The sequence below is a fragment of the Anneissia japonica genome, unplaced genomic scaffold (assembly GCF_011630105.1).
Source record: "Anneissia japonica isolate Jap-2015-1 unplaced genomic scaffold, ASM1163010v1 scaffold1812_len1207588_cov181, whole genome shotgun sequence".
Taxonomy (NCBI): Eukaryota; Metazoa; Echinodermata; class Crinoidea; order Comatulida; family Comatulidae; genus Anneissia; species Anneissia japonica.
The window spans coordinates 326285-338915 of NW_022726379.1; the positions used below are offsets into that span (position 1 = coordinate 326285).

At 33.6% G+C, this 12631-nt stretch overlaps 1 protein-coding gene across 18 annotated transcripts in view; it reads right to left on the reverse strand.

Annotated features, from left to right (window-relative positions):
• LOC117113154 overlaps nt 1-12631 on the reverse strand; it is a 128906-nt gene that overhangs the window by 76263 nt on the left and 40012 nt on the right. For all 18 annotated transcript variants that reach the window (XM_033256417.1, XM_033256418.1, XM_033256411.1 and 15 more), the window contains exons 8-10: nt 12253-12518; nt 11267-11415; nt 1810-1935 (exon numbers count right to left, since the gene is read on the reverse strand). In XM_033256417.1, the coding sequence (XP_033112308.1) occupies nt 1810-1935; nt 11267-11415; nt 12253-12518 (541 nt within the window). The remainder of the gene's footprint in view (nt 1-1809; nt 1936-11266; nt 11416-12252; nt 12519-12631) is intronic.

The following is a 12631-nucleotide window of genomic DNA, read 5'->3' on the forward strand; positions in this document are numbered from 1 at the left end:
TTATAGCATCCATCATTAAACCACATATCTTATACCTTTTGCAATTAGTCTGCGATCATTATATCGGATTAAGGTTTACCAAAGAGTAGGAAGTAAAGAGAGCACAGTCATGTTTCTAAATACTATACATCACTCCCTAGTAATGATGAAGTCGCCATCGTTGTCATAAAGTGCACCCGCTGAATTTGATTGTCTCATGGAAGTGTGCCTCACACACAGACAAACAGTAGTTATTTTAATAACTACTGTTTGTCTGTGTGTGAGGCACACTTCCATGAAAATAGAACAGGTTCAGACGAGGGGGTGTGGCTTTGTATGGCGTTCGCCTTAATCTCCTCGACAAAGAGTGGGCCCTGTCTGTAAACACACAGCAATGCAAACTACAGTCCGTACAACCAATTCCTCCATTGTACTCTTTGTACAGTTGTAAAAATGTTGATAATGTTGAACGACAGCTAAGAAAAAATAAGTTGTCCCTGGGTGTGTGTGTGTGCTACCCCCCCCCAAAAAAAATTAGGACCCCTAGAATATTATCAAGTTATGGGGCCTGGTTGATGGATGCACTAGTCTAGGCCTGGGACTCTACTGAAGAGGTATCCTGGTCCGAAACAGCGCAGGCCTAGAGGGGCCTAGGCCTACGATTGTCCATTATTAGGGGGCCCAATCGTCTGGAAATAGACTTGATCATCACGTGGGATGGGCCCGATCGTCCATCACCTGGCCGTAGCAGTATCACAAAACTCACCCCGGCATTCTTAAAACAAACTTCAGTCGTAGTTCAAGCTAAAACTTAAAAATTACGCCATTTTGTATTCTTAAGGACGCGAACCTCGCCTAAAATTATACTTCCGCAGGCCGATTTTTTTAGACAGCCCAGGGTCAGGCTAAATCGCCGACTTGAAATATTTACAACGATGAAAATGTGCTTTTTGTAACTTACGATAAAGTGAAATGGATAAAAATGATTGTATAGGTAGGTCCGATGTATCTCCACTCTGTTCAAGAAAAGGGACATTACGTTTAGCTTCCAAAAGGCAAAATTAGCATGTTTTGCAAGATACATGCAACAGTTCCTGATTTGCACAAAATCCTCTCGCGTTGCGATCCCATAGATTCACCGTAACAACAACAAAGATAGCGCCACCCTCGCTCGACCTCAACTATAATAGTTCTCCAAAGAAAGCAAATTTTTAGTGACAGTTCAAATTCTCTATCGTTTGATGTTAACAACTAATATAGTTATTATTATATAATATTAATTAGGCGACTAATGGTCAATTATGAAGAAATATGTTTTGAAAGACAGCAGTTTAATATTCTTCCGCGTTACCAGATATCTAAAATTTCGTCTGCTATTAAAATTAGCTCTTTTTATTGGTTAGTTTGATAGTTGTTGCTTGCCAGTCGTCTAGGACTTGATTTAGTCGTAGTTAGAACTTCTACTACGTTGTTTGTGAATACAAACTGAAGTTGAAGTTGCAACTAAGACTAAATGAAGTTCTAGTTCGAAGTTCGACTAAAGTTTGTTTCAAGAATACGGGTTTAAGCCTCAGCCTGCTCGCTAACGTCACATTGGTCACAGTGTATGTGTGATGTTTTTAGGTAGATGGTATAACGATACATGATACAAGCCATGCCCTTCAGCTGAACCTGTTCAGCAACTACCCAAACTGCTGGGCACTATTGGGTAACTAAAAGTGACGACTAAATGTAGCAGGCGTCAATAGCTGTGTACAGGGTTGTATAGTTTGTTTACGCTCAAAAGAGTTTAATGTGCTCTCTTTATGTTCATTCTTTGGGTTTACTCACTGAGGCTCAGTGATGATGGATCTATTATTCCTTTGCATACAGGTAGATCCTTGGCCAACAATTTCTCAGCAACTGACGTAGGGTTATATTTTTCATCTTCAGAAAATATCTCCTCTTGTGGAGAACCTTTATGGTGATCGAGAAAGGTGATAAAAATAAAGACCGAAGGGTTCAATTAAATAATTTATTCATATTCAAATAAATGTAAAGGAGCTGAAAAAAATGTGATTACTTCATATTATGATAAACTATCCATACTGTAACTAACTTTTAAAGTATTTTTCTCACTGCACTGTACACAAACACCGATAGTTACACTAAACTCACTAGGGTGGATTATTGGTTGGGGATAAAGGGAAAACTTGCAGCATCATTTAGGATGACACTTGATATTTTTCCTAAAATCCAAGTTGTAAATTAAGCTTTTTTTTTTTAGCAAGAACATGCTGCACTGTTGAAATTTGCTTGTTCCATGTCAGTAAAACTCCTTAGCCAATTGTCAGCCCAACTAAAGAAATTTTCAGCATCCATAGTATCTGGATTTTTAGTATTATCAGCTGGGTTTGTAGGCAAAGATGTAGCATTTTTCAGCTCATCTGAAATATGCTCAATTTAAGGTGAAGTCAAATGGCCGAGTGTTTATGGCAGGGGCCCGTAACCTACAGCCATAATATAGGCTATGGCTCTGGAGGTGGAGCAAGTCTTCTCGGATAAGGACTATAAACCGTAGGCCCAGTGTACACAATGGCTCATGTCCACTATAAAGAACCCAGTGCATCTTTCGAGACGAGTAGGGTGTTACCCCGGTGTAATGGTTCATCTCAAGCCCCTGCTCTCATCCAGATGCTTAACAGGCGTTGATGAGTATCTACATAGATTTATATAGAAGAGGAAATCTGACAAGGTGATTCTGCTACAGTATGTCATGCGTAATGTAAGAACAAAGTTTAAGCAAGACAATATAAAATAACTCTACACTGCAGAATACAAAACAATTCCTAATTTAGCAAAAAAAAAAATAAGCACCAGTTAAAAGGATGATAAAAAAAAACAAGATGATGACACATGGAATGGAATATACAAATAATTTCATCTAGTTTTTATATTATAACTTGTATTAATTTGTAGTAAAGCAAAGATTGGCATAAGGTTATGTAAGCTTTGTCACACACAGCCAAGTAATGTGAAATGCCATGGGGAAGTAGACCCATGCATTTCAAAAAAATATGCTTAACTAAATGCATTTAATATTTGCTTGCACAGAGACTGAAACGCATAAATAGCTATACAGATGCATACGGGTAGATTGAAAAATCGAAATATTATACATTTCTGACATGAAGGGAAGGTAGAATGAGATGGGATTTAAGCATACATTTTAAAAAACAATTCCAGTGAGTAAACTTGATCCTGGCTGATGGTGTAAGTCGAAAACACAACGGTACACTCACTAACAGAACCATGTGTCACAAGTGTTACTGGGCCAGGTGAATTTTTACCTATTTGCAGATGTTGCAGTATATGAATGCTGGCTGAAAATCTCGGCTGTTGATTTATTTGTTACTTCAGACTCTAATGTATCTTCATTATTTGCAGCTTTTTGAGCAAGTAATGAAAGAAAAAAATATGTGCATACAAACAATGTTACCTACTGTATATGTCTTTTGAGTTGTGTATTGATAGGTTGCTAATTTAGCTTTATTTGATGAAAATAAAAATATAATGATTGACTGGAAAAAATAAGGGAAAGATGTAAAAAAAAAAAAATAAAAGTGGTATAAGTGTATATATATATATATATATATATATATATATCATCAAAGAAAGGTAAATACAGTGTTCAAGTAAAGGACATAATAATACACCGTGTAGCATAGCTCTCAACGAATGTAGTCCGGCAAATAAATGAATAAAGAAATTGTGTAATAAAATGCCTCTGAGGGTCTCGAACATGCGACCTCTCGCTGTCAAGGCGAGCGTCATAACCATTAGACCATAGAGGCTTCATAGTTGAACAGATTTAAATACCACCAGATACACTCCATTACACAACAGGTACGGCTAGAAACAAATAGTCACATATAATATAAATCAAGATAACCATTAACACCAGAGGCAGGCCTCGAATTTGGGCATTTTATGGGCAAGGCCAAATGGCCTCCGGTGTGATATGATTTTGAAAGGCAAATGGAAAGGCACCAAGGCAAAAATTCCTAATGTAAAAGGGCACCAAGGCAAAATCTGATTTAGTGCCTCTATTCGTAGCCATGCTAGGCCTAGCCAAGCCACCGTATTAACTATTATCGATTCAATGTTGGAAAATACTTTTAGTTTTTTTGGGCGGCGGCAATCGTAAACAAAACAGTTCAAAAAGTTCAATATTTGATGTTGTTGCTCAGAGTGTCATCATCGGAGTGGAGGCCACACCTCTAAACTGGCTGTCATCAAGCAACTAGATTAACCAAGTGTCAACCAATTAGGTTAATTTCACACGCTTGAGCTGCGATGATGTTAGATCGTCGCCCAAAGCTAGCTGCACAGCAAGCACATGTTTACTGCAATTACCGCTCGAGTCCGACGCATGCGCACACAACGGTAACTGCAATAACAGTTCGTATCAACACACATGGAAATTCTCTCATGTTGTGTCACTGCAACTTTATCTAGGCTTCGGCTAGCCTAGGCAACCTACGTTTTTGACTTTTTCGTGTTTTCTTTCAAGATTTGAACGTTCTTATTTAAATTTATTTTACGTGTCAAACGATCTATATTAAGCGTCATGAGGGCACCGAGGCCAAAGCTGCAAAAGGGCAGGCAAGTAGTGGCCGTCGTCGTGCTTCATTTTCAGTAGGTAAGTAAGTAGGTAAGTCATGGATACTTGATGCTGCTTATATTTGCAATTATACAAAGTATTACAATAACAATCCCATAACCATCTTCCTTTTTGGAGCAAAAAGTCACTATTCTTTTACTTCATACTTTTTTTCATACAACAGGTCTATGGGGGCATGAATATAGGTGGAGGTTGTTGATGTACTGTAGGTTGTTGTTAGGCCCAATAAAAAAATGTATTAGTTTATCACCTTTGTGTGAATGCCTTCTATGGTACTGAAGAAATATATTGTTTTTAAGATTTTTTTTTTAATTTTTTTTTTTCAAAAACAATTTTTTTTTTCATTTGTTAAATTAAATAATGAGTAGATATTGTTTATATTATCTCAATCATGTTTTACTTTGAATTTCAATGCACCAGCAAACAACCCAAGGGTGATATTTGGCTTTAGCAAAGTAAAAAAAAAAACATAAAAAAAGCCTCCCTCCCTCACCGTTTTCAGTCTTGGTAGGGTGACAAACTAATAATATTTTTCATAGGGCCCTATAGTATATATAGTTGTTGCTGTTTTGAAGTAAAAGGTGCCTTCCAGCTGCACAACCACATTTGATGCTCAGCGAGTAATAAAGCTGATCCACTTTTAATATTATATTATAATTAGAAGAAATAACATATTACTCTCTTCACTCGTTCAAATTATACATATATGTTTGTCTAACAATCAACAATTATGTTAGAAAAATACTTGTGAACAACACTGAAATAAAACCTCTACAATAAATAGCACCCAAACTTTTCTAGTATGCTATTCACTCAAGGCACTTCTGATTTTTATAAAAAAAAAATACCAGAAGGTAAGGCAGGCCTTCAGTGGAATACACAAACACAGCAAAGCTCAACTATTACTCACTAGAATTACCCTTAACAGAAGTTTTTGCTTCAGCATTTAATGAGCTCATATCTAGGTTTGTACTATTCTTAAGATTTGATTCTGATGATTTCTGGTCAGCAGAATCTTGAAAGAGTGGAACAAACAAAAGAATTAGATATATAATAGAAGACAAAAAAGGTGGTATTTATATCTAATATTATTATATTTATTATTATAATATATATTTAAGGCAAGACTTCAATATTATATTACACTTTTATATCTAAATATACCAGCTAACAAATTTAACATTAAAGTAAAAACTGAATAGAAATATTAAGAAGGTGGTCTGTTTAATGTCTATTATTAAATGTTAATTTAAAATTTAATTGAAATGAACTTTATTATAAGAAACAGGAAACAGGTTTATGACATATTTTAAATAATGGTTTCGAACTTTTCCATGTTTTGAAAATTTCTATTGATTGAAAATGTAAACTGTACCTGACAGCATAGACCCCTTGCAATGTTTACCGTGGTCTAGCTGCAAGCTTACACCTGACAACATCAGAAGAGATAAGACAAACATGACTTTAGAATTTGAATAGAAATAGAAAAAATATAATTTCTTTTCATTTTTTCAGCCAGGCCAGTGTAAACATAAAAAGCTGTCTAGGCACATGAAGCCCACCAATAAAAGTAATATTCCCTCACATTAAAATATGTATGATGTTCAAATTAAAATATTTTTTAAGAGGTCATTAAACATTAATCAGAATTACATATGGACTCACTTGGAGAAGACACTGCAGGAGTCTTTCCAGTGATGCCCTTTTTAGCAGACTTGGCATTCCTTCGCTTCTCTAGTTTTAATCTGTACTTAGATTGTTTATCGCTTGGACCTCAATTAACAAAAAAGAGTAACAAATTTTAAAAAGCAGAATAGAAAAAGAATACAGGAATATTAAATAATATTAAATAATTATAAAGGCTACTGGAAAAAAAAAAATTAAGCACTTAAATTTGTTCTCGGATGTTAGTTTAGCATTATAACATCCACAGACATTCTGATATAATTATAATATGACCATTGTTATCATACCACAGTACCACTGAAACAAGCGTAACTTCATCATCATTATTTACTTTATAAGTGATGAGCAACTGCTTTGATGTGCTAGGAAAGTTTATTTATTTACTTCAAAAGCTTCTAACCGTTAATATTAAAATATGTGAATTGCAAAATATTAAGACAGCAAATTGTACAGAAATATTACTAAATTTAATCATCAAAAAATAAATTATCACAATACCCATATCTCACAATAACAACTACTTAACAATCAATGCTTCGTTCATTCTTCAGAAAACAGCTGACACACATGTACCAAGATGTATGGACTAATTCAATTAACCAAATAAAATTATGAGCCTTGGCATTTCCAAAGACCTGATTATAAACATAATAAACGTTTAAAATCAACTTGAGTTAACAGTGTGACCTAATTGCGTAACAAAACAGCTGCTGCATTCAAATGTTAAAGATGCAAGACGAGTGTCACTCGATTTCGTGCAAACACAATTTGTCAGTTAAAATGAACAGAAAGAATTCTTGCGTTGATGGATAAGATATAAATTGTGATAGTAATTGTAAATTAATTTCAGTTGTATCAAATCAAATATGAAGTCCAAAAATAAAAACATTTGGCTCAAATTAAAAGAAAAATCACATTTTAACAATCCCAAAAATGAAGAAAATTTGACAGAAGGGACAGCTTTCACTAACAACATACTGTTAAGAAAGCAATTCAGACTATTGACTACATCATGGATAAAAATAAAGTAAAGATTTTACACACTCCATAAAATTGATCCAGGAGAGCAATCTATAATGCTCCCCAATTTCTTATTGATTGAAGAAAAACATGACCACCAATAATCTCATCTGTAAAATATTCTATTTCCTAAGAAAAATTGAAAACTTATAAAATACTGCAAAATTATAAATAATTTTAAAACTGAAAAGATAAAGAAAACCTAAGGAAAGAAAACTGTGAAAAATTTTAAAAACAATAATTTAAAAGGGGAAAGAGTGGAATTAAACAAAATGATGATAATTATAATAGTAAAAAAATCTATTGTTTCCTCAAAAGTAAATATGTCTTTTCTTTGGCTGTAGTACCCTATGTAGAAGATTAAATTTTCTTTGAATACTCTCATTTGCGTCTTCTCTTGATAAACTAAAAAGGATACCATGAAGCTCTCCTATATTTCTAAAAGCAGACATAAAAACAGAACAAAAATATTTAACATAGAATTTCATTATGTGACATGAATTTAAAAGGTATGTTGTTTTTGGAAGCAGAAAAAAAAGAGTTGCACTAGCCGTGCGAGTTGCTGGAAATCAGCTGTGCTGGGAGAGATTCAACTGTGATGAAAGATGCATCGTCACCACATATAAATTAGAGATGGGGCCTACTCAAGGATGTTGTTAAGTATTAAAATTGTGGGGAAATTTATGGTATCAAATTTGCTGATCATGATCATCATACAAACTAATAGACATTCGTGGCAAATACAAATTAATCTAATCAATGAGTGTATATTTAATTGTTATTAACTAATCTAAAGGATTAAATTTGAATTCATGCAGTGATCCAGCAAATTGCTGTAGTATAGACCGAGAGCGTAAAGGTAACCTAATTATTATAATGTAAAGTATAAACTAATTAGATTTAGCATTTTACGACAGGCAAATGTTAACTGATATAAATTTCTTAACGATAATATATTATAGACAGAAACAGAAACTTAGAGCCTTTAGGTGGAATGATACTATATTAAGCTTAAAAACAAACAAAAAATAATTGTGATGGTATGATTATAGAATGCTCCTAGTGCCGTGTCACTCACCGTTGTTGAACCCATTATCTTCAGTAGCCAGATATAATTTGTGGTACTTTAACTTTAAGACTAATAATATTTGTGCATGTATTTAATAATCATTCATATAATTATAGTATTAAATAATATTCATGAAATATTGTTTGGAATAATCATTCATATGCTAATTGATTCATAATCATTTAATATTATTTGAATTAATGAGAATCAAGAATTTTCCAAGTGATCTAAGCTGCTTTTGATTGTCAGTTTTTAAGTCCCAGATGAAATACTTTAGCGATTAAAAAGAATATGTGTCACCTGATATTTCACCTCACGTAGGCTGTGATTATTTTTTAAAGCTGTGTGCATTCTCTGTTCCTATAATGTATTGTTTACTTTCAAAATAGCATGTTTGTTCTATATTTCTCTCTCAAGAGGGAGCTCTATTGAAAAATGTATCATATCACCCAGAGACAGCCTTAAGCACCCCTTTAATGCAATTTTGAGCATTTAAAATAGCTACAGTATTACCACTATCCAGTCATTATGCCTCATGATCATGTAGATAAATGTAATGGGTATCCTTCTCTAACACAGTGTATTCTAGACCATGGATAAATACAATGATACTTTTAGTACAAAGAATGAAATAAGAAACATATTTGTAGGTAAATTACCACATAGTAAGTAGTTTCCTCAAAAATTTTAATCTGGAGAGAAAAATGTCTCACCTAGTTGAAAATTCAGAACATAAATGTGCCAGGCATTACACAATGTTATGTTAAACAAAATCAAAACATTATAAAATATTTCACTCAACTTAAAGCAATGAAGAATAAGAAAAATAATGTCTTGGGAAAAAAAACGAAAAGAAAAATGTCTCTTGAAAGGTAATAGGCTGAAAAGGGGTTAACTGCACTACTTCAATCAGAGCCTTGCAGGCGTCAACGTTCCTATGCATGATACATGACTTATTTTCTGATTAAGTCATCATAATTGACATAATCAGAAAATATGGTTGGGTCAAATTTGTGTGGTGGTTGAAAAATTCAGGGGGAGTCTTTATGGCCCAAAATAGTGATTTTAGACCACATTGGTAATGTAATTTGATAGGCAAATTTACAGTAATATTTTTAGCAAATTTCATTGAAAATTTTTTGTAGGCTTAGGCCTAGCTAGGTATAGAGTATTTTCATTTTACAGTAGTTTGGAACGATATCGGGAGTGGGGGAGCTAGTAGTGGCCTACTAGACAATATACAATTTATTTGAAAATAGCTTGGGCCCGATCGTCCACACCAGATGGGCCCAATCGTCTGTCACCCGAAATTTTCATCACGATGATCAAGATCGTACACAATCTAGGCCCTAGGCTAGGCCTAGTCTTGCTGCCGTCACTCTGCCACGTATACTACCGCATAACAAAGAAAGCGACCCACGCGGTGCATTCATAAATTTTACACACATTATTTAAATGTATTTTACGTATTAGACGATAACACGATATCATTAATTAAACGATCTGCCACTCTCACATCGCAGTAACTACTGTACTAAACTAGACCTCATGTTTTTGTAGAAAGCCTAAGCTAGATAGTCGTTATGTACCAGACAGTCGGCTGCCTTCATATCTTCACTTGTTTTCAGTTTGCATTCAAATGGTACACTGCTGCATATCCAACTGTCGGGGTTATAGTACTTTCATATACAACAGAAAAAGTAATGGAATAGAAAAAATGTAATGGAAGTAGCGAAAAATGCAGATCTAAATGAAAAAAACAATGTATTTCACCAAGTATTAAAAACCTTTTTTTAATTTTAGGCTTTCTTCAAAATGCCTATGCCTACAGCAGTTGATGTTTTTTTGCCGCAAAACCAAAATAGTTTTATCCATGCCAACTTAACGATCAGTTAGCCTAAGCCCTGACTGAACACTGCAGAAACTTCACATCGAACTTAGCATCGCAAGGAAAAACAAAATGTTGGAAAACTTTTTTTTTTACGCATGCACATTTTCATAAATGTCTACACATACACGCTCGCACACACTACACACAGAGAAAACAGTGAAAAGTGATTACAATAGTTCCTATTGCATTACATGCATAGGAATTAAAAATGACATTTCACACATTTGTTGCATGTGTTTCAACATCCATATTTGACGTTTGCATCATACAGTTAATATTACTGTAAGCAAAAATCAAACAGGAAGGAAACCAAAGAAATGGTACAAGGAAAGAACATCACACTAAGACTGCAGTAATAAACATACTCCTAAAATAGAAACGAAAAGAGAACTTGACCAATATTTGGTAGAATCTTATCAGATGAAAAAAAATCAATTAAACCTAGTACATAATTAATGTTGAAAGAATATATATTACTTTTCTACCCTTGGAAAAAAATTAAACTCTTTTTGTTAATATGATGAAAAGCTATAATCCAAAATAAGTAAAATGTTATAGTCAATGTATAACAAAATTTCTTTGGTTCTTCATTGTATGGCGTCTCAGGTATCGGACTTCATGCCACAGGAAGTCACATGACCATTACTGATACTATCACCTTTGAACCAAAATAAATTCATTAACGATAAGACACATTCAATATCATAATTTACAGAAAGATACATGTCTTCCTTAGTGAAATCCATAGAAAAGATTAAAAATATCAGAAATATAACAGATAAAAATGTAATATGTCCTAAACAAATTAATGACGCGATTACATATATTGCCAAGTAGCTGATTATCTAGAATGAAAGTGTTATTTTGGCATATGGCACATTATATAGATAAACCATGGTACATGATCATATTTGCATGTTATTGCATTACAAGACAATTATGAAAAAAAAAAACTCACTGTTTCTAGCTATCAAGTCTTCCTGTTTTTGTTGAGCTCGTTGTCTTATTCGTTGCCGTCGCTCAAATAAACTTTCTTCACCTGGAGTTGTGGTTGCTGCTGTATTTGGTGTTGGTTCAGGAGAGGGAGGTTCTTCTGGGGGCCTTCTCCTAGAATAGTCATAATGAAAACAGTAATTATAGGTAACATGATATTGAATACAACATATGTTGTATAATATATCATACTCTAAGAATGGTAAAAAGTTTTTAAAGTTGGTAGAATGTGTGACAAAAAACACTATGTTGATTGCTTACTTTATACGCAAGAATAGCTTTTTAATTTAAATATAGAATGATAATTGGGTGGTAATCAATTTATAGATTTGTTATAGTAAATTTTTGTAAATCAGCAAAAATTAATTTTGTTTTTATCTATGTACCACTGGAAGTTTCTTTATTTTGGATTTGTGAATGAACTAATCGATTTTTATTGGAAAACCTGAAGGGTTCTTTCAATATTTAAGGATTCTTTATTTCTTGGTTGGCTGTTGCTAACAGATTCCATATTATTATTTCACACTTTTCCAAATGAAATCTGCAAAATTATAATCTGATGAAGACAAGCAAAGTCTGGTTGAAAAATTGGGGGAAAAAAAAAAGATTTTGTTTAGTTTTCGGTTGGAAAATTGTGAAATAATATGGAATCTTTTCATATATTATGTCAAATGGTATATCTTTCTTAAACAGCACTAAGGTATTGATGTCATAATCATCACAAGTTAATGCCTGATACAAGTGAAAAAATAGCTATAAATAAAATCAGAATCAGAATTCTAAAAAGACTGATGAAAATGTAATGATGTATTTAAAAAATTATCATTTTCTTTTCAATACCTAATACTAAATATAATAGACCTACACCTATTGTAATTGAAACAAATGAAAGTACTCTGAACAATAGCATAGCAACAATCACATGGAAAATTCATCAGCCCATGGCCTTACCTTCTTTCCCTTCTTCTGCGGTAGGGTGTCATTCTATCACCATTTTCAGTATTCTCAGACTCGTTGGCAAGATTTGGCTCTGTGGACTCTTCCTGACTTGTGTCAAGAATGTATTGCTGCGTAGGCTGTAGTGTGCTAGTGCTACGTTTACTTTTGCGTGGTGTCTTTCCATTCACTTGGGGCTCGGCGCTTCTCCGATTTTTACGCAAGTTTCGATGTTGCTCAATTGGAATATCACTGTCACCATCTTCATTTTTTAGAGACATCTGAAGTGTTTAAGAACAATATTAACATTTATGCAGATTTTAGCCAATAATAAGAGGAACTAAATAAATATTATTTATTTTATGATTTGAGTGCTCTATATACATTTATTATA